The 22,095-nt window shown below is 38.3% G+C and overlaps 7 protein-coding genes across 10 annotated transcripts; 3 read left to right on the top strand and 4 right to left on the bottom strand.

Annotated features, from left to right (window-relative positions):
* The first annotated feature begins 138 nt into the window (after positions 1–138).
* On the top strand, positions 139–1,415 carry LOC117781192 (mitochondrial ribosome-associated GTPase 2). Its single transcript, XM_034617942.1, has 2 exons — positions 139–297; positions 359–1,415. The coding sequence occupies exons 1-2, from the start codon at positions 175–177 to the stop codon at positions 1,361–1,363; spliced, it is 1,128 nt and encodes a 375-aa protein (XP_034473833.1). The 5' UTR covers positions 139–174; the 3' UTR covers positions 1,364–1,415.
* On the bottom strand, positions 1,357–2,450 carry LOC117781193 (WD repeat-containing protein 82). Its single transcript, XM_034617943.1, has one exon. It carries the CDS (start codon positions 2,376–2,378, stop codon positions 1,425–1,427), a length of 954 nt encoding a protein of 317 aa, XP_034473834.1. The 5' UTR covers positions 2,379–2,450; the 3' UTR covers positions 1,357–1,424.
* A 561-nt stretch (positions 2,451–3,011) lies between these two features.
* LOC117781637 (lipase member H-A) lies at positions 3,012–6,345 on the bottom strand. Its single transcript, XM_034618423.1, has 6 exons — positions 6,288–6,345; positions 4,601–4,635; positions 4,203–4,269; positions 3,732–4,139; positions 3,291–3,677; positions 3,012–3,233 (listed from the first exon to the last, which is right to left on the bottom strand). Exons 2-6 carry the CDS (start codon positions 4,626–4,628, stop codon positions 3,089–3,091), a joined length of 1,035 nt encoding a protein of 344 aa, XP_034474314.1. The 5' UTR covers positions 4,629–4,635; positions 6,288–6,345; the 3' UTR covers positions 3,012–3,088.
* A 717-nt stretch (positions 6,346–7,062) lies between these two features.
* LOC117780185 (serine/threonine-protein phosphatase PP2A 65 kDa regulatory subunit) lies at positions 7,063–10,681 on the bottom strand. Of its 4 annotated transcripts, none has more exons than XM_034616611.1 (8): positions 10,256–10,681; positions 9,811–9,964; positions 9,258–9,751; positions 8,706–9,185; positions 8,356–8,641; positions 8,015–8,287; positions 7,700–7,891; positions 7,063–7,297 (listed from the first exon to the last, which is right to left on the bottom strand). In XM_034616611.1, exons 1-8 carry the CDS (start codon positions 10,337–10,339, stop codon positions 7,272–7,274), a joined length of 1,989 nt encoding a protein of 662 aa, XP_034472502.1. In that variant the 5' UTR covers positions 10,340–10,681; the 3' UTR covers positions 7,063–7,271. The 4 variants fall into 4 exon arrangements, with proteins under 4 accessions (XP_034472502.1, XP_034472505.1, XP_034472504.1 ...); XM_034616614.1 differs by lacking the exon at positions 7,700–7,891 and adding an exon at positions 7,352–7,391 and having other exon boundaries at positions 10,256–10,680; XM_034616613.1 differs by lacking the exon at positions 7,700–7,891 and having other exon boundaries at positions 7,063–7,391; positions 10,256–10,680.
* A 301-nt stretch (positions 10,682–10,982) lies between these two features.
* Positions 10,983–11,828, bottom strand: LOC117780431 (COP9 signalosome complex subunit 8). Its single transcript, XM_034616955.1, has 4 exons — positions 11,693–11,828; positions 11,568–11,632; positions 11,333–11,511; positions 10,983–11,278 (listed from the first exon to the last, which is right to left on the bottom strand). Exons 1-4 carry the CDS (start codon positions 11,747–11,749, stop codon positions 11,034–11,036), a joined length of 546 nt encoding a protein of 181 aa, XP_034472846.1. The 5' UTR covers positions 11,750–11,828; the 3' UTR covers positions 10,983–11,033.
* Positions 11,829–12,516: 688 nt separating this feature from the next.
* Positions 12,517–13,437, top strand: LOC117781413 (40S ribosomal protein S13). Its single transcript, XM_034618165.1, has 3 exons — positions 12,517–12,616; positions 12,847–12,974; positions 13,041–13,437. Exons 1-3 carry the CDS (start codon positions 12,594–12,596, stop codon positions 13,343–13,345), a joined length of 456 nt encoding a protein of 151 aa, XP_034474056.1. The 5' UTR covers positions 12,517–12,593; the 3' UTR covers positions 13,346–13,437.
* Positions 13,438–15,672: 2,235 nt separating this feature from the next.
* On the top strand, positions 15,673–21,755 carry LOC117780668 (probable multidrug resistance-associated protein lethal(2)03659). Its single transcript, XM_034617293.1, has 8 exons — positions 15,673–15,783; positions 15,847–15,932; positions 17,233–17,762; positions 17,820–19,438; positions 19,501–20,060; positions 20,115–20,380; positions 20,434–21,363; positions 21,428–21,755. The coding sequence occupies exons 1-8, from the start codon at positions 15,707–15,709 to the stop codon at positions 21,467–21,469; spliced, it is 4,110 nt and encodes a 1,369-aa protein (XP_034473184.1). The 5' UTR covers positions 15,673–15,706; the 3' UTR covers positions 21,470–21,755.
* The last annotated feature ends 340 nt before the right edge of the window (positions 21,756–22,095 follow it).

Raw genomic sequence — 22,095 nt, 5'->3', positions numbered from 1 at the left:
CGAAATCAGGTCTGAGGCTGGTTTCGTTTTAAAATCTGAATCAGTTTCAGGAATCCCACTGTTATTGAAGCTCATATTAGAAATATTAATATCGATTGGTATCGATACATTTATTGGTATCGAAATATCGTCAACAAAGATAGATAAACAATTCGCTGTCTTTGCACATGGAATATGTCTATTTTTTCACTTTCGCGCCGTTTGCTTATCTCCGAATTGCTGACTAAAAACCGTATAAACTACTGTCAAATTGCCACTGCACTGCGTCCCAAGAAGGCAAAGTCAACACGTAAGGAGGTGGGCACTAGTTCGTATATATATATGTTTATATAACAATAACCATATGACAATTTCGCAGGCACAATATTTTTCCGATGCGAAAAAGGTGAGAACTGTGGGCGGCAAGGGAGGCGATGGCTGCGTCTCGTTTCTTCAGCTGTGGTGCAATGAGCGCGCCGGACCCGATGGTGGAGACGGTGGCAATGGCGGGCACATCATCTTCCAGGCGTCGAACGATGTGCGTAACTTTAACCATGTTGACAGCGTGGTGCGTGCTCCAGAAGGTGGCATTGGCACCGCCAAGGAGTGCCATGGCAAGAATGCCAAGCATACGGTGGTCAAGGTGCCCATTGGCACAGTGGTACGCAATTCCAAAGGTGTAATTGTCGCCGATCTGGGCAGCGCCAATTTAATGTTTGTGGCAGCACGTGGTGGAGCAGGTGGCAAGGGGAATCGCTTCTTCACTACGGACAGGGAGACGAGTCCAAGAGTCTGCGAGTACGGGCCACCAGGCGAGGACTTTAGCTACACATTGGAGTTACGCAGCATGGCCGAGGTGGGATTAATTGGTTTCCCCAATGCCGGCAAGAGCACCTTGTTGAATGCCTTGACGCGAGCCAAGCCAAAGGTGGCTCCATATGCATTCACCACGTTGCGACCACATCTGGGCACAGTTCAGTACGATGATCATGTGCAGCTCACCATTGCAGATTTACCTGGTCTAGTGCCGGATGCACATCGCAATAAAGGATTAGGTATACAGTTTCTCAAGCACGCGGAGCGTTGCACGTTGTTGTTGTTTGTGCTGGATGCCAGTGCGCCGGAACCTTGGAATCAGTATCAGCAGCTGATGTACGAACTGGAACAGTTTGGTGGCAGCCTGGCGAGTCGTCCACAGCTAGTGGTGGCCAATAAAATGGATATGCCTGCCAGTGCCGCGAACTACGAGCAACTGCAGCTGCTGTTAGAACAACCAAATATATTGGGAATCAGTGCAAAGATGGGACACAACTTGGCGCAACTATTGAGCACCATACGCGAAGTCTATGAACGCCACAAGGCAAAGGAACACACAGATTTGTAGTTGATTGTTAGTTTTAATTACATATTAACTTAAATATACAAAATAAGCTTAACTAGCGACGTTATAGACCATCCTCGGAGGTGGGTAGCCAGAAGGCCATGTTTGTACATGCCGAAGCTAGCATCATGTACTTGGGATTGAATTGCACACACTGCACGGGTCCGGGATGATCGCCATTTAGCACAGAGACCTTGTTGCCTGTGTCGGCATTCCAGATATGCACACGTCCATCGGTGCTGCCCGAGAAGATGAACTGCGAGTCCGGACTGAAGCTGGCCTCAATGGCAATGCCCTTGTTATTCGGATAGCCGGTGAATGTTTGCAACGGTGTGCCATGAAAGGCATCCACCAGTCGTATAACCGAACCATTTGTGCTAATCAATATGGTTTTGCCGTCACGCGAGAATTTCAGGCCTGTCCAATCGCATTCCTTCTCCTGATTCAGCTTGAATGTGACAAATGGTCCCTTGTCAAATGAACGCAGATCATAAAGTTTAATGCTCTCCGAATTGACGCCAGCTGCAAAGATTAAACCCTCGGGATCATAGGCGGCAATGGGGCGACCAGACAGATGCATTAACCCCTGGCAATTCGGTGAACGTAAATCCCACAGACGCAGCGTTTTGTCCAACGAGCCAGATAGAAATGTGTCCTCCACCGGTGAAATGCACAGGGAAATCACTTTCTTAGTGTGTCCCGGAAAATAGCGCAAATATTTATTGTCATGCAGACTCAAATATCTGATGGTGTCGTCGACTTTGGTTGAGCTGTGTATGGCCGTGTTGTTGGCATGTGTGAAGTGTATCAAATCAACGCCATACTTTTTCGAATTAACCGTGCGAGATTGTGTTCCCTTTTCGCAATCGTATATTACAATTTGGTCATCTTCGCTGCATGATATCAAATGCTCACCGTTCGGTGCAAAATCAATCGCATTAATTTTATCAGTGTTCTCGCGAAATATTTTCGCCACCTTGAAGCTGCGTACAACGGAGTCTATTAGTTTAATCTTCATTTTAAAATGAGTTCACTTTTAACCACGAATGTATTATTTTGAGAAGCTATTAGAGATGCGTAATATGCCGCATTGAGGGATAGAGCTGTAACTCGATTCGATTTCTTATCGACTAAATCGGCGAGGCATTCTTAAACCGTGGGTTGCCCATCTAGTAAAAGTTATTTAAATAAGTAAATTTCCGAAAATTACTCTGAACTTTTTTTTCTTATTTTTTAAATATTTTTTAAATTTTTGTTAGTATTTTCTCGATATTTTTAAAATATATATATTTTTTTTAAATTAAATTTTCTTACTTCTCTTCCCGAGTGTTGACGAACTTCAAACCTGCATTTAAATGTTTACCTTAATATTTTTAATTTCGAATTTTAAATGTTCATAAAATTTATACATTTTTTATTGAGTCATTTGCAATTTTTCTCAGTGATGAGCGACAATATCGACCAAATAAGTTGACCATCGATAACAAAGATTACACATCCCAGTTATCTATCGATGATTTCAGTAGCCCTTACGATATTTTTATTCCAATTTTGTATCAATATACTCTAAAGACAATGTGGCGCCAAAAAGTAATAGTTTTAAAACCACAGTTCAAGTTATGTGAACTAAGCCAAATATTTAAAATTGATATTCATTTAACAGAAGCAAGCAACAATTTTTACATTTATTTACTTCACACACTAAAATGTTTAAACGGTAACAACATTTCATTGCTCCACCTTCACCGGTGCTGTAATTTCATAGGTATTATTATTGCCTAACAGTTCCTTGGGTTCAACATAGATAGTACCCTCTTTGCCACGTGCAAAGGGTGTTACGCCATTGGTTTGTAAGTAAAAATCGCCATGCACACTGAAATATAAAGTTATAAATATTTTATTTACATTTACGGTTTATGATCCAACTTACTTTGTGGGACAATTATGACCCATTACTACAGATGATCCAGTTTCAATAGTTTTTTTCATCTTGAAGTCATCCCAGCTTTTGGAGGACACGGCTTCAAATCGAATGGGAAAACGATCAGATACGCTTTCAGCCCAAAACCACCAACTACGTCTGTGGCTAGACAAATCATTATCGCTTAGCATTTTATAGTTGCGCTTCGGACATCCGGGCTGAAGTGTCTTGCCACCATTAGGCCAGAAATCCGCCGTACCTGTACTGCTCGGAGCTCCATATAGCCAGGCATCTGTGTGTATAACATCTACGAATTCAGCATCATTTTTATTCAAATGATTACACAATCCGGCGGTGAGGTAGAAAAGGGGAAATGCCGGATCCAAGCCAGAAATTCTAGAGATACAAATTTTTTTTAACAATATATCGTTAGTAATGATCACAACATACCTTTTAATTTTCTTAGCACCTTTGCTGCGTTTATAAATTTCTCGTCCAACAATGCCAGCCATCTGACCACCCAATGAATGACCAACAATATGGAATTTCTCAATATCCAAGCCATGATCGAACATTTCAAGCAAAACCTTGGCTAATTCCGGGCCCAATTGTTTTGCATTGACGACAGCATCGAAAATATAATTTCCATCCGCCAATTCTCCCCAATCCAGAACAATCAGGTTTGTATCATTACGTTCCAAATAAGCCTCGGCAATAACATGAATACTCTCCACATCGGGATCCTCTAAATAACCATGTAAATACAGTACAGTGTTCTTGCTCAAATCTAAATGCTCATCCTCCAACAGACTCTTCGAGTCGTGTAGATCATATATATCGCTATCAGCCACGCTGGGTCTGTTAAAATAAAATTAAAAAAAATAGAGTTATAAGAAGAGGCATTACGAAATGAATACATACCCATAATAAAGTATAAACTTGGCTGTTGTAAGATCTGCCTTGGAATTTTTGAGGCCACACAATAGCCCTGAAAAAAGTAATGATGTTATATGAAAATGGGTTAATACGTAAATGGGGTTGGCAAAGATAATATGCACATATCGGGTGATTGGATATATATTATTGTATATAAGTAAATTCAGATTATTGACTTATCTATTATCATAAAAATTTATTATCTTAAATAGTTACGGACTCTTTTTCAACTATACGACTTTATCGAAAAATTTTGTTGAAATTTATAGAGTTGAATTGAATAACAATTCTACAAATATACAAAGATTGAATATCACTTTTTCCATATAAACTAATAACTCCTTCGCACTAAATTAAGATCAATTTCTTTGGGTTTTACTTACTGGATTTATTTTTCACCGCCTTGTGCATGTTTGTGCTGTAAGAAATAATTATAAAACGATATGATAACTGTTTACTTATAAAAGTAATGAAAATTTACAGTGTTTAAAGTAGTTAAATGCAATAAAACTTGAAATTTCAACTCAATAAAATGAAGCACTTCCAGTCGCTTGCCCTGATTAAGTAAAACTAAGCAAAAATTCATAAAATAAATCACATTTAATTAAATCTAATTAAATTCTGACGTTTCGAATTGGATTTGCGATAAGATACGGGCACGGAATATTTAGTTTTGTGCAAGTATTTTGTATATAAAATATATGTATATTCGTGTGTACTCGTCTCTATGTTTATTACACTACGTATATTTTGTCTGCCGATTTCTAAATCGCAGCCAAACAAGCTTCAGTTGAGCACCCGTCATTACTTTTTGTAACTGTAATACCTGTGCAATGGATGTGTCCGGTACCGTTATCAATATAAGCCAGACTGGTTGACTAACATATACCCTACTCTGTCATTACATTATCAAAACTGAACCGGTTTTCAAGCGGTTTGTCCACTTGATCATGGTTTGGCCTCTTAATTCATTCTGCATTCAAATATAATTAATTTTGTTAAACAAATTTCCCTTTAAACCTTGAGCTTAAGTTTAATGACAAAGGGTCCTCCCTTTGGAGTTTTTAAAATTGAAAATTTTAAATCTCACGTTTTCTTTTTTAATCAACTCCTTATATCGTAATTAGTATAAAACAACACTTTAAATTTGATTTTGAGACGTTTAATCTTGTTTGTAAAATATTATGCCAAATTGAACAAAAAGTTTGACTTGTGAAGTTACAAGGTCAAAGGTTGAACATTCCTAACTTTGTTAAAACTGAACCGATTTTTAAGCCGAATTCGTTATGCATTTAACTTTTATTAATTTCGTTAAAATAATTTTTGTTTTTTCAACGTTTCAACAACTTCTTTTGTCATATTTAGTATAATTCAAGATGCATGATGGAGTATGTCAAGCAGTGCACAGTTTGTAGTACATACTATCTGCATGACCAAGCAGACGTTCAGGTATTTTTTGGGGTTACAGGGTATAGAAGACCACTTCAATTTACATTCATGGCTATCAAGTAAATTAACCAACTGCAAGAGGCACGACATTCAAGAGCGTCAAGCTAATCGGTGGGGCGGGACGGGGCGAGCGGTGTGGCGTGGAGCACCGTTTAATAAAACGCGCCACTTGAGCCCAAAGTGCGATAACGGTCAAAGCATATACGCGTAATTAATGAATGAAAAACTTTGATCATAAATAATGAACTTGACACTTACAACAAACAGAACATTTGTAGTAAAACCTGAAGTGTTCCCCTAATTGCAGTTACAGAATAAAATCACAACAAAACATATCTAAATACATACATACATACATTCATATGTAAATATGTTTACTATTGGTTGTCTACAGATGTGCGGCGACTCGTAAAATTATTTATTGGCTTTCTCTTTCTATTAACGACCACACACATTCACACTAACATTCATAAGCACATATATGTTTGCGCAATAGACACTTTAATTATTTCTCAATAGCACCCAGTAATATTTATCGTGTAATTTATTATAAATATTAGCTAAGCACACATAATATACCCGCAATGAATATAATTCGATAGCTTTGTAGGCTTTACTAACCTGCGCACTTGTCAAGGTGCGACGCGACCAAACCCAATGGAAACCAAAACTGATCTGCGCAAGTAATTACTCACACTATCTATCTCTCTCGCTGTCTCTCTTACGCTCTCCCTGTTCACGCCAGTTTTGGCACACTTTTAGAAGCTAAAACAGCTACATTTATTAGCGAAAATATCTAAACAAAGTTTCTTTAATTTCTATGTTTATCCCCTTTTTGTTGTATTTTTCAATATTAACCAATAATTTCTTTCAGTTCATCATAAAAGTGTTCAGCCAAAACTTTTTTTATGCTGCTCGAACTGTTGTCGATTTTCAGCCTCATATATGTATACTAAAAAAGAAAAGCTAGATTTTAGGGGAAAAAAGGTGTTCTGCCAACACTAACACTCAATGGCTCTCGCAAACGCACACATACATCCACAAACATTATTATCGTACACAAACCACTTTTGGCATGACAATCGAGACATGCGATCGGTTTCGTTTGCGATTGCAATGAAAGCTTGCATTTATTTATCGATAATTCGTTAATTTCTATGAGCTTGAACAATGAAAATGTTGCAGCTTTTGGACGTTAAATTTAAAACTCCAATTAGAATAACCCAAAATACACACAATGAAGCCACATTTAATTAATTACAAGATACTTTGATTAAGAAGCCATATATTTATGATTTCTTTTACAATAAATTTTATTTTGCATTCAGATGCGATTAACCAATACATTTGTTTTTCAAAGTCTACACATTTGTTTTTTGTTTTGTTTTTTTAATAATGAATGTTTGCTTATGTGGTAAATTATGTATTTTATAAGTATGTAAGTAATAGATATTCTTATGTGTCGCGATTTGTTGTGGCTTCTCCTTTGCTTTTCTCGATTTATGCATTTTAAAAATGTTTAATATGTTGGGGGTTCGAGGTTTCTCAATGATCTCTGGTTGCGGTTCTCGGCTCCATTTCTACACGTAAGCTGGCTCCGTTTAACTACAAGTTTCCATTCTTAAGTGTTGCTACACAATAATTATAATATTTTTGTTGTTGTTGCCAGCGTGTGAAATACATACATTTTAAAAATAAAATAAAAAAATTATAAAGTTGATTACGCTGTAAATCGATGCAAAAACAGTTAACAGATGGATGCGTATTTCGTGATACCGAGAAAGAGACGGAAAATAAAATGAAGAAACAACAATTAGTATTAGTGCACACTTGCAGTCGAAATCCCTTAATAAAACGCACACACAATTTTAAACATAAACTAATTTTTGAAACATTTGGAGACAATAGGTTTCTTTGCAATTTGCAAATTGCTCGAGGATTAGTTTAAAAACTGCACCGTGGGAGAAGAACAGAAAAACGTGAGTCACACACGAGGTTTTTCACATATTTGGTTGGGCTACTCATCCTCTAACATTCCGTAACACTTTTCTGCTCCTCGTTAGAGTCATTCTCAGATTTGGCATTTTGTTCAACGGCAATGTCGTCACCTTCAGCTGCCTCCGACTGTTTCGGCGGCTCAACAATCAGCCTGGAGGCCATTGCCGCTTCAATCTTGTGACCCATACAGGGCGGCACTGCAGTTCTAAAGACATTCAGCTCCATTTCTAGGGGATCGGTGGTAAAATTACTTGTATACATAAATTTTCAGTATCCAAACTGTTTCAGCTAGCGTTCTGGGTCATTTTGTGCGTGACGGTCAAAGGATTAATCCTGGAAAATGTGCTTACCGGCAGCTATGCCCGCAATCGCCTGTGCAGCGAAATGTTTAACATCCACATCGGTATCAGCGTTCAGTTTATCCAGCGTCGGCTTCACTTGCGCATCAATCACGCTGGCCTCCAAGAAGGGTGAAATCTTCTGCAATGTCTTGGCCACATTGAAGCGCACATTGGCAACTGGATCTGCGGCTAGCAACAAAACTGTAGGCAACAAAAGTTTTGTGGTAATATCCGTGCCGCAAACCTCAGCTAACACATTGAGACAGAAGAGGCAGGTCATTCCTAAATGACAAAATACAATTATAAGCTGAGAATTACAGTAAACAATCAGTAAGCTCGTTTGCACTTACTGTGCAAATAGTTCTTGTTGCGTGACATGACTAATATCATTGGAATAATGGCCTGCTCGGCCCAAGGAGCGCCAAACTGTTCCACCAACTTCTTCATATTGAGCGTGGCTGCCTCACGGATGGCATACACATGATCATTAAGCCAACCCATGCATAGACCGCGCAGCTTTTGGTCAAAGAACTCTTGCCCAAGCTGGCCAGCCAACGCTGGCATATACTCAATGATGGCCAAACGGACACGCCACTTGGAATCCTCAGCCAGCTCCACAATGGCAGGGAGTAGCGACTAAAAGTAAGTTAGAGTCATAATCATGGAACACATACATAGACAAAATTAGTCATAAACTCACCTGCGACAACTGTTGAATGCCAATGACATCGTTGACGCAATCCAAATTGGAGATAATGTTTAGTCGCACTTCTGGGCACTCGTCCTTCAGCTGGATGAGGAACAACGGCAGTAGTTGCTCGACCGTTTGATAAGCGCCAAGCATGGGACTTAGGCCCATGATAACAGAGGCCAGCGCCGACTTGACGTGGGGATTGGAATCGGAAACCAAATCGCGGACATAGGGTAAAATTGAGCTCAAGATGATTTGCACCTGATTCGCCTTATCCAGGTTGGCGCAAAAGTCTTTTACTTTGGTGGCCACAGCTGCACGCACTTCAGCCTCAGCATCCTTTAGCAAATATTGGAAAGCGGGCACCAAATCAACGCGTGTGATCTCTGGGCCCACGGCCTTTTGTAAATCAACAAACTTTTCAGCGACCATGTAACGTACACGCCAGGATGAATCACTGGCGCACTGACGCAGCGTGGGCAATACCAACTGCAGGTGAAAGGTAACAAAAGGATTGGATGTGAATCAATATATATTTAGATAATCATGTATTTCACTTACGTGTTCAACATCATCCTGTGGCAGTAGCTGTGCAATACTGACACAAGCCTCCACGGCTAAAAGCCGCACAGAGTCCTGATCATCTTGGGCCAATTGAACAAAGTTCGGTATCAAATCTGACTTCAAATACTCCGTCTCCACCACCTTGGCGAATTCACCGAGCTTGTTAGCCGCTGCACGTCGCACCATCGGGGTCTCGTCCTGGCACAATTTACGGAAGTTGGCACGCAACTCGGCCTTGACCGGCTGTGTGACACGTGGATAGCACACTGAGAATAGTCCGCAGGCCGAGGTGCGTGAGGTGAACCAATCGCCGGATACCAGACGTTGCAACGTCGGCACCACATGAATCTCCAAATCAAGGGCGCTGTGCTCCGCGGCGACAGTACGCAGAGATTCAACAGCCTTGTCCCGTACCACGGTCTCCTCCACCGTGGCCAAACTTTCTAGGGGCGGCAACAAGTACATGGCATATTCGGGGCCACCCACGAGACCTATTTTAAAGGGACAAATTAATTGATACACAATTCTAGAAATAAACAATTAGTCTTACTTGTGAAATTGCCCAATTGATCGGCAAGTGCAAGTAACACCTCATCCTCATCATATATGGTTTCGGTTAGGAACGGTATCAACTCGGAACGCGTCCGTTCCTCGCCCAAAGCGAGAGCAATAGTTGACAGCTTTTTGATCGAGTTCAGACGTAACTGAAATGCAAGTTATTATTAATTTTTATCAAACGTTAAAGTACTAATTAAACAAAATAAAAGATAGCACACACACACACACAGACTCACACCTGAATTGCTATTCACACAATGACGCATTTTTTTGCATAGGCATACATACTTTTACATACGCACATAAATATGTATATGCAGCACATACATACACATGGATATATGTAGGTACATACCCAGCCTAGTTATTTGCACAATTAAACTAACGTCATACATTTTTGCTAACCTGACTATTGGTCACCTTTAATAGTTACTAACCTGAACATCCTCATTTTTCAATTCATCAATTAATACCGCAATGGGATATAGGGAATCATCGACAGATTTGTCGCTTGCTGCCATTTTTCTTTTCTCACACACACACTCGTACAGAAAATCGGTATTTTTCTATTCCGCACGAATTACAATTGGCCAAACGTTGATGTTACGGTTTGTAATATTATTAAATGCTTTCGCACAGTTTTTTATGCAATCTTTTGTAAATGTCCACGATTACAAATTGATCCCCGATTGATTTTCCAGTGAAAATGCGATGCCGTTTCCGTGCAATTTTTTTTTGTTCTTCTAAATGACACAACGAGACAAGAACGATACTACTCGATTCCAAAGTTAACAGAATTGCTCCACACACTTCATATAAAAGAAACGATGGCGTAAAGAGAAGAATTTGACAATTGTGTCTGCTAGCCGACTGTTGTTGTACAGCGTTATAACAGTTTTAACAACAGCTGTTTTTGATTTTAATGAAAATAGCTAAATGCAATAACTTTGCAATAAATAAATATAAATATCGTATAATAGACAAAACTCTAACCAAAGTTCTGCAAAAATGAAAAAACCTAAAGCGGTACGCTTTGCCAGATTGCGCTTTGCTTAAAGACGCCGCCGAAAACGTTCATTTTCAATAATGATAAAACATTAGAATTTTGAAAACAAATGGCGGAAATTAAACAAATAACCGATACCCCCTATTTTAAAAGCAGACTTTTTAAAAGGCGGATTGACGAAGCCGTTTTTGTTGAATGTTTACATTGAATTAGTTCTCTAAAAACGACACAAATTCGGTTAACTTAAGCAATTGATCATCGCTGGCAACGCGAGGTGTGGGCTCCCTTATTTTCGGTAGAAGAATGTGTTTATCTCCGTCTAGTTCGCGTGTCCAGTCCAAGCAAGCATTTTTAAGTTCATCAGGCGTAATTTGTGCCATTTCAAGCAAATTTTGCTCATAAATTGAGACGTATGCAGTTGACGTCAAGTTGAAGAGCTCATCGCGTTTTTGGACTGTATGAAGAATATTTATAGGAAATACAATAAAGGAAATTTACCAGTACATACCCAATAGATCATTAACAATGGGCTTATTAACCTCAGACCACTCATATTTGATGTGCTTGAAGAAATCTGAGTAATTGTTGTACTGCAGAGCAAGATTCAAAAGATTAAATTGTGCCAGTTCTTTGTTCTGTTCCTTCAAGTTATCGGATATACGCATCCAAAGCAGTTTCGCATTAGCACTGTAAGCAAATGAGTTGGTCAATACATTTAATGATAACTAAGCATTGTTGCATACAGTTTGTTTTGATAGAGATAAATTGCCATCATCTTTTGGTAAACTTCGGCGCCGAGTGCGGTATTCTGAAAAATTGCAAGTCGTATGTAAGAAACATTAACAATAATTATATAAGCAGTGCCTACCTCGAATTCTTCATTTTCCAGCTGTCTTAGCGTTTCACTGTATTTATCTGACTGCATTTTAAGCACTTAAAATAAATAAATTTACAGAGCAAAGACTTTGATTACAACCAATTGGTGTAGAGATGAGAGTTCTCGGCACTGTTGCCAACTTAGCTATTTTATAGCTAGCTCTGGCTATTTTCTGAGTTACTTTACTTAAAAAACTTCAAAATTGCTATAAACTAGAAATCTGGCTATTTAAATATATTTTCAGCTTAGCTTTGCTATTAAAATTTTTGGTAAAACTGTGCAAAATTCACACAATAACAAATTTAACAGAATTTAACAAAAACAGCTAATTTTCCCCCAAAACTTGCCAGCACTGGCGAGGAACACTGCCACCCGGTCCAAAGGTTGCCACCCTGCAGAATTTAGAAAATATTTTAATCCCAGTTTTCCAATTTTCGTAATTTTAAAGCTAGAATTTTTTAATTTTTTGCAGAGCTTTTGTTAGAATTTTTTGATATTTTTTTTAGAATTAAATTTTGTAATTTCTATTCCCGAAGGGTGACGAACTTCAAACCTTCATTAAATGTTTACCTTAATTTTATGTAATTTCAAATAAATATTAAATATGAATATAGATTTAAAATAGCCATTTTTCGGCCAGTTTTTAAATATTTCTAGCAATCGAACTTTGAAAATATGCAGCTTTAAAATAGCTAAGTTGGCAACAGTGAATCTCAGCGTAAGCAAAGAGTAGCGAGTATGTTAAGTGTGGAGCAAGTATGTTAAGTGGGGAGCAAATATGTAAAGGGTGAGAGTCAAAGCAGCCCTGCGTATTTTGTAGACTTTTGTCGTAGAGTGTTTCTCCACAAGTCTCCACTTTCTTTTCGGTGTAAAAAACTAAGCTAGTAACATCATGGGTCGTATGCACGCTCCTGGGTAGTTGTTTTTTCAATAGTAAATAAGCGAGTATTGTTGTAAAATGTGCTTGACTGGCGTACCATTACAATCCGATACAATTGCAATATTATTTTTGCCTGCTCCGGCTCCGGTTTAATGTACAACTTGGCCGCCACGGCAAGCACATGTTCCAATCGAATACGCTCGCTCTTCCTCTTCTCGGTCGCTGTCATTCACTGGCTAATTTGACAATACGCTTTTTATTGCAGCAAGGGTATCTCCCAATCAGCCCTCCCCTACAGACGCACAGTGCCATCTTGGCTGAAGCTGAACGCTGAGGATGTGAAGGATCAGATCAAGAAGCTGGGCAAGAAGGGCCTGACACCCTCCAAAATCGGTAATATTGTTTACATTTTTGCATTTTGAGGTTATGTTAATAAATACGAATATTTTATATTTTCAGGCATTATCCTGCGTGATTCGCACGGTGTGGCTCAGGTGCGTTTTGTTAATGGCAACAAAATTCTGCGCATCATGAAATCGGTTGGCCTCAAGCCCGACATCCCCGAGGATCTTTACCACATGATCAAGAAGGCTGTCGCCATCCGCAAGCATTTGGAGCGCAGTCGCAAGGATAAGGACGGCAAATTCCGTTTGATTCTGGTCGAGTCCAGAATTCACCGTCTGGCCCGCTACTACAAGACAAAGAGCGTCCTCGCTCCCAACTGGAAGTACGAGTCGAGCACAGCTTCTGCTCTTGTTGCCTAAGTTTTCAATAATGTGAGTGTGAGTGCATACATTTTTATGTACAAATCGAACACAAAAGAATAATAAAACTATAATTTTGAAAAACAAAAATATGTATCTGTGCCAAATGAATGCAGTCTGTTGAGGAATGAGATGTACATTTGAATTATATTGGTTTGACTGATAAACACAAAAGGGATTGCCTTTTAGCAATTAGTTAATGTATTATAAGAAATGTTGACAGTCGCAATTGATTTCATTATTTGATAAGGTGCAATAAACCAGTTGGTTTATAATGTGGACCTTTCGTTTCTTGTGTTAGTTTGTTGTTTGAAATTATGAAGTCATTGCAAATTTACATTCAACGAAGTTTTCCAAAAGGCAGCGACAATAAAAGGATGACAGCGAAAGAGGAATTGCCAATTACCAGAATTGCGTTGATTTTAAGTCCAGCTTTGGGTGCAGCGTCACTTACTCACGATGTCTTGTGCGAAACCGTATTCACCACACACAGTGGCTCTCAGCTTATTTGACCCACTTCGCTTACATATTACAAATTTTTAATATGGGAAGGAGATATAAAAAAAATTTAAACAAAGATTGGTCTTTTTTTTTTTTAAATATATTATATTCAATCTAATCAGTAGTAAATCTCAAGTCCAGCTTTGCTTACAGCGTCTTCACCACACTTTTTTACTCACCAGTCCTAAACGCCTACGTATTCACCACATACTTGTTGATTGATTCATTGGCTGCCAATGTGTGTAGTACATACGTATGTATTAGCAAGTAGATAATGAGTGTGTGTGCGTGCCTGCTTCGAATTCGGTGAAAAGAGCTGTTTGCCGCCAGCTGTTTTTTAGTTACATGTTGCCCTTACAGGCAGACGGTTCGATTTTTTATTTTTGTGCGCTTGTACGTTCGCGTTAATTCGTTTGTTAATTGTGATTCGTTTCCAACAAATTAGAATGAATGATTTTCAATTACGATTGAGCATTGTTTAATTTAAGGAAAAGTATGTATACGTACATGTGCTCAATACGTTATCGTTCACGAGAAGCATGCAATTATTTGTATTTAGTTTGCTATCGTCTCTGTTTGTTTGTGTGGTAAATACATGTGTGATTAGATAATTTGAGAGAATTGCGAAAATTGCCTATTATCTTAAATAACAATAGATAATTAGTAATAGTGAATGACCAGGAACTAAACTTAGTATAGGGAGTACCATTAATGCAAACTCTAAATGCGGTCATGACATTCGCACCTATGTATGTATGTACATATGTATGCAGGTACATACATATGTACATGTCAAGTGCAAATATCGCCGCGTGTTCTTTTATCAAATGTCATACGTATGGTAAATATATTATTATGTGTGTATGGCTGTGTTACTATGCAGACTCGCGGTGTACTTGTTCGATCGGATAAACATTAATATGTATATGAGTTGTGTGCACATAAATAAACCCAGTTTTAATAAACAAACACTTGCATATTGTATTTCTTTGATATTTACCCTTTGTAGTCCTTAGTCATTCCCAGTAAATATGCTTCTGTATATAACGACAAATATTTTAGTGCGAATATGCGTACATAATAATAGTTTATAAATATTTGCAAATCTATGTTTGCAACAACAATCTATGGTTGCCGGCAATAATATGTAAACATACATGCATACATAAACATATACATATGTATTAATACGAACACATGGCGAATATATTCTTATAAGAATCAAATCATGCTCAAAGCAACACTCGCTTTAAGTGATTTCGGTAGTTAAAGCTCAGCTCAAGCTTCGTTAAGATCAAAGCTCAAGGCTGACGTACAAAGCACGTTGCTTAGAACTGTGCAGACAAAAGTACTGCGATAAATACAGCTAATTATTTACAGTGGCACAAGGTATATTTGACCGACCATATTTTGAATTCAATTCACATATTAAATATCAAATATTAAATGTAAAAATATATGCATACATATATATACGCTTTACTTCAAAAATAAATTCATTTGGAATTTGTAATAAAAGAGCCACTGTATGTGGATACAAGACAAAAGTGATTGCGATAAATGCAGTGAATGATAATTATGCTATTGGATACAGCTAATGGCAAGAATAAAATGCTTATTTCACATAATTGTGTAAAGTTATGAAATAATAAGAAATATATGTACATACATACATATTAATATATTCTACATTCGTCAAAGTCGAAGAAATCCTGCATATCATGATAAATCAATCATTGCGTTTGTCGAGTAATTACCAATTAGCCAAGAACAACAATGTAAAAACTATTCTATGCTTATCTATTTATTTGTTGTTGCCTTATAAGAAAAAAAAAAAGGTATTTAGGTCCAATTTGAGCAATGCAGTCAATCAAAACAACTGATTTGCCGGAGAATCCAAGGGAACATGCCAGTTTTATATCGGCAATATGTTTCTGGTATGTAATAATAATAATTAATAATTGTATATTAGTATGACAGTTTTATAACAAATATTGTAGGTTTACTATGCCCACGTTTCTCAAGGGGCGCAAAAAATTGCTGGAAACTGAAGATCTCTATAAGGCGTTGAAGGAACACAAGTCAGGTGCGTAAACCATAAAAAAAATAGACAACTATTACAGTAGAATTTAACTATAGTATTTGAGTTGACTTATTTTTTGTGAAGTTGTACTGTGCTGCTATATATCATAGAAACCGGTTTCTGTTCCGTTTTGATGTTTGAGCTTAAAAATTAAAACACTTTTAATCCGTACTTATACTTTTTTTTTTTAGTTTTCACATGGAAATGAATTTCACAAGAAAGCAGTTTAATTTAATGAATAAATGACATTTATATTTATTTGTATATGTTTATGTATATGTATATGTATGTACATGTATTCACAGAACAATTGATTTCAGTCAATTTCCGACTGAGCAAAGCAAATCAATTGAGCACAATTATTGTGCACATTTATGTACACACGTATATTATAGAAAAGGAAAAAATAAAAAAAAATTAAAGAATATTTATATTAATTTGGAACAATCAACATCTTTAGCTGAGATTAACTTATCAGTCTTAAAATATATACGTTTGTAAATTCGGTCATTGACTCGTGTTGCACATTTAATTATTCTTTATTTGATGAATATTTTTTAATGCTTTCATGTTGATAAGCTTAACCATGTGCAACGATTATCTTTACGAACCTAACAATCACATTTTTTTTTACCTATCTTGATAGCAATACTACGCCCAATTAAACATACTAATGCAGTGAATTTATAATCAAATCATATTAATTATTATAGATAATTCTAATTAATAAAGATTTATTAGAGTGTGTGTGCTAATTTTTTTTTTTAAACATAACAGATTTCATTATATTATATCAATATTTATTATCAGGCATTAAAAGTGAAAATATTTTGGAAGGGTTGCTACACTCCTGGTACTGATTGTATCACCACCAAAATGACGTTCGACTGTCTTCGTTAGTTTTATCGATATAATGACATAACTTTCGGTTGGAGTTCTGTCTTTATTTATGTAGGTTTGTAGATATAACCCTCCCAATACAACACTTGGAATATTGTAGTTGAAACCTTATACTCCAACTTTTAAATAAATAAAGTTTCAGGTGTAAACATTATATATTTTACTTGAATTAAGTTTTTAGAACTGATGTAAAAATAGATGGAAAGATTCTATATTTTACATTTTGTATACATTCTATAATCAGAATAATATACAACAGAAAAAATATAGCTTTATTTTGGTACTTCTGATATTTATGTTCCTTAATCTAATACTAGAAATGGGTTGTTTAAATAAAATAATTACAAAATATATATTTTGTTACAATTAATCTTTAATATAAATTTTTTCTTTGCTTTTTCAGAAACACTCGGAGATAAATTATGCTCCGCATGGGATCGGGAGTTGCTAAAGAAGCAACAGAACTCGAAGAAGGAACCAAGTTTGCTGCGGACTCTGGTGAAAGTCTTTGGCCCTTACTTTGCCCTACTGGGATTAGTGCTCTTCCTGCTGGAACTGGGACTGAGGACGATACAGCCACTTTTTCTACTTAAGCTGATATCATATTATACCCATGGATCGGAGACAATTGATGCCGCCTATTATTATGCCGCTGGCGTGATTGCTTGCAGTGCCCTCAATGTATTCATCATGCATCCTTATATGCTGGGCACCATTCACATGGGCATGAAAATGCGTGTGGGATTGTGCAGCATGATTTATCGCAAGGCTTTAAAATTGAGCAAGACGGCATTGGGGGATACGACGGCGGGTCATATTGTTAATCTGATATCCAATGATGTGGGACGTTTGGATTTTGCGACCATATTTGTGCATTATCTATGGGTCGGACCTCTTCAGACATTGTTTATAACCTATCTAATGTACTTAAAGGTGAGCATAGTTTTTACTGTTGTTTCCTCTAATAATGTGTATTATATTAATTTGTAGATTGGAGTTGCCGCTATTTTTGGTGTGGCATTTATGCTGATGTTCATCCCTCTGCAGGCGTGGCTGGGCAAGAAGACATCGGCGCTGAGGATGCGCACTGCTTTGCGTACAGATGAGCGTGTGAGGATGATGAATGAGATAATCGCTGGGATTCAAGTGATCAAGATGTATGCCTGGGAGTTGCCTTTTGAGCATCTCGTGGCATTTGCCCGAAAGAAGGAAATCAATGCAATTAGACACGTCTCCTACATACGTGGCATATTGTTATCATTTATCATTTTTCTTACTCGTGTCTCCATCTTTCTGAGTCTGGTTGGTTACGTTCTGTTGGGCACCTTTCTAACACCGGAAGTGGCATTTGTGATCACTGCCTATTACAACATTTTGCGCACCACAATGACTGTGTTCTTTCCCCAAGGCATCTCCCAGATGGCTGAGGCTTTAATATCGATAAAGCGTGTAGAGAAATATATGCTTTATGAGGAGACGGATGTGAGTGATAGATCCTTGGATCTACTGGTGTCCACACCGGGCACTAATCAGACAACTGTAAGCTCGAAACTGGAACAGGATAATCTGGAAGCCAAGGAGAAGTTGCTTACGCCAACATCTCTGCAGAATATCAATGAGAACGCTGTGCTATCTGAAGCTAAAGTGTCCATTAATGGATTAATGGCCAAATGGGATGTCAGCTCACCGGATTACACCCTCAACGGTGTCAACTTGCGCGTCCAACCAGGCACTTTGCTGGGCATTGTGGGACGCACAGGTTCAGGAAAATCGAGTCTTATTCAGGCCATTCTCGGCGAGTTGCGTGCGGAATCGGGAGAGATCCGTGTCAATGGCAGTTTTTCTTATGCATCCCAAGAGCCTTGGCTATTCACTGGAACTGTGCGTCAGAATATACTCTTCGGACAAGCCATGGACAAGCGACGCTACGCTCTTGTGGTGAAAAACTGTGCCCTGGAGCGGGACTTCGAGTTGCTTCCCTATGGCGATAAGACGATTGTCGGAGAACGAGGAGCTTCCCTTTCGGGTGGTCAAAAGGCACGTATTAGCTTGGCCCGTGCTGTCTACCGTCAGACGGCAATCTATCTTCTGGATGATCCTCTGAGTGCTGTGGACACTCACGTGGCTCGGCATTTGTTTGAGAAATGCATGCGAGGATATTTAAGGGATCGCATTGTCATCCTGGTTACACATCAACTACAATTCCTTCAGCATGCTGATCAAATTATCATCATGGACAAGGGACAAGTGAGCGCAGTGGGCACATATGATTCCCTGCGTGAATCTGGACTCGATTTTGCAGCAATGCTGGGAGATTCGTCGCGGGATGAGCAGAACATGGATGGATCACACTCCAGATCGGGATCAACTAGCGAAAAGCGACGCAACAGCGAGCAATCATTGGTATCCCTAGCGGACTCTGCGCTGGATGAAACAGCAGCTGAACAGATGCATGTCAAGGAGTCGCAGGAACAAGGCAACATAGGATTGGGACTTTACAACAAATACTTTAAAGCTGGTGGCGGTTTCTTTGCATTCTTCGTTATGATGGCTTTTTGTGTGCTGACACAATTGTTGGCCTCCCTGGGCGACTATTTCCTAGCATATTGGTAAGTGAACTCAAGGAGAACCCTTAAATAAATAAGTAATATAAAATATAATACCTTCCCAGGGTTGCTAAGAAGGGAAATGTGCGACAGGAGAGCGACAATAGCACCGTTGCAATGGCTTCGGAAACGACCATCTCAAATGATACAAACACCTCCCATGTGCTGGAAAATCATCTTGCCAATTGGTTAAATGAATTGGGCTGGTCTGTGAGTGCGGAAATGCTGGATACATATATCTTTACATTGATTACAATTGCCACCATCGTTTTTACCTTGGCGAGATCATTTCTATTCTTCAATCTGGCCATGAAAGCGTCGATCAGTTTACACAATTCCATGTTTCGTGGCATTTCGCGAGCAGCCATGTACTTTTTCAATACGAATCCCTCGGGTCGTATACTTAATCGCTTCTCAAAGGATATGGGTCAGGTGGATGAAATACTGCCCGCTGTCATGATGGATGTCATTCAAATCTTTCTCTCACTGGGCGGCATTGTCATTGTGATTGCCGTTGTGAATCCATTGTTTCTCATTCCAACATCGATACTCGTATTGATCTTTTATCAGCTGCGCACGTTCTACCTGAAAACCTCACGTAATATCAAGCGACTGGAGGCAATCAGTAAGTTAAAGTATAGGATTACACAGCCAGAAACTAATTTGTATTACTCAACAGCTCGTTCACCGATTTATTCCCATATGGCGGCTTCACTTACGGGCTTATCGACAATACGTGCCTTTGGAGCACAGCATGTGCTTGTTAGAGAATTCGATAATCATCAGGATTTGCATAGCTCGGCTTTTTATCTGTTTATAAGCACATCGCGTGCCTTTGGCTTTTGGCTGGATTGTTTTTGTATTATCTACATTGGCATCATAACACTGAGTTTCTTCATTTTCCCGCCTGCTAATGGCGGCGAGGTGGGTCTGGCTATTACCCAGGTAAGCTACCATAATTTATCCTCTGTTCAGTTACTAATTCACTTTTTCTTCAGGCAATGGGTATGACTGGCATGGTGCAGTGGGGAATGCGCCAGTCTGCAGAGCTGGAGAACACGATGACTGCCGTAGAGCGTGTTGTCGAATATGAGGACATTGAACCAGAGGGAGCTTTGGAGGCGCCTGCCGATAAGAAACCGCCCAAATCGTGGCCTGAAAATGGCAAGATATCATTTGAAGAGCTGAGCCTACGTTATTTCCCAGATGCCAAGTCCGAATACGTTCTCAAATCCCTCAACTTTGTTATCAAAGCGCGTGAAAAGGTCGGCATTGTGGGTCGCACGGGCGCTGGCAAATCCTCGCTGATAAATGCATTATTCCGACTTTCCTACACCGATGGATCCATCCTAATAGATAAACGAGATACACAAGAGATGGGCTTGCATGATTTGCGCAGTAAAATATCGATTATACCTCAGGAACCCGTACTATTCTCAGGCACAATGCGTTACAATTTGGATCCATTCGATGAGTACAGCGATGAAAAGTTATGGTCCTCTTTGGAGGAGGTTAAGCTAAAAGAGGTCGTCGCCGATTTACCAAGTGGATTGCAAAGCAAAATTACAGAAGGCGGCACAAATTTCAGTGTGGGCCAACGGCAACTCGTGTGTTTGGCACGTGCCATTCTACGGGAGAATCGTGTCCTGGTCATGGATGAGGCCACAGCCAATGTGGATCCACAAACTGATGCACTTATTCAGACCACCATCAGAAATAAGTTCAAGGACTGCACTGTACTGACAATAGCTCATCGGCTACACACTATTATGGATTCGGATAAGGTGCTCGTCATGGATGCGGGAAGAGTTGTTGAGTTTGGCACACCCTACGAACTTCTCACTTCTGCGGAATCCAAAGTTTTTCATGACATGGTCAAGCAGACCGGCAAGTCAACCTATGAGAATCTCTTACAGGTTGCAAAGAAGGTCAAGAATATATATATATTATTATATTTCTCGATTTACTAACAATAATTTTTATAATTTCCAGGCATTTGAATCAGTCCAACAATCTCGAAAGCTGTCATCCTAAGGCAAATGTAAAATCTACTCCAATCAGTTTTTATTAGTTTAATCATAATGCTGGAATGATTCATCGAATGTATATAAACTCATTAATTTCAAGTTAATCATTTAATATTGTCGTAATTTTATATGTACTTATTATGTATCTGTGTGTAAGTGCCTATGTATTAAATATATAATTGCTAATTGTTTATATATTTGTATGTATTTTAAGTGTCTAAAAGCAAAGGAATACAGTGCCTTACCAAATAAATATGTACCACTTATGTAAATATATAAATGAATAGTTTTGATTTGAGTTTATTTTTAATACTAAGGGAAAATTCTAATCTGAAGAAAGGTTCTTAAATTTATGTGGAAAATATTAGTTTAAAATTAATTGCTATGGAATAGCATAAACTTTAGATTCCAAATTTATTATATTCATATATATAAACAGAACCATTTAACCATTTATGTCCATTTTTAATAAACAGTTTAAATACAATTAAGATCAAAAAAAGCCATTGTCATGGAAATAACGTTATTTTTGAAGAGATTATAAAAGTTAATTATTTAAATAGAAATTTGATATCGTTTCATTACGTTATTATTATAAGGACCACTCTAATGCTCATGTAATGTGAATACGTA

The sequence above is a fragment of the Drosophila innubila genome (assembly GCF_004354385.1).
Source record: "Drosophila innubila isolate TH190305 chromosome 2L unlocalized genomic scaffold, UK_Dinn_1.0 4_B_2L, whole genome shotgun sequence".
In the NCBI taxonomy this organism is placed as follows: domain Eukaryota; kingdom Metazoa; phylum Arthropoda; class Insecta; order Diptera; family Drosophilidae; genus Drosophila; species Drosophila innubila.
This window is presented reverse-complemented; position numbering and strand designations above follow the sequence as displayed.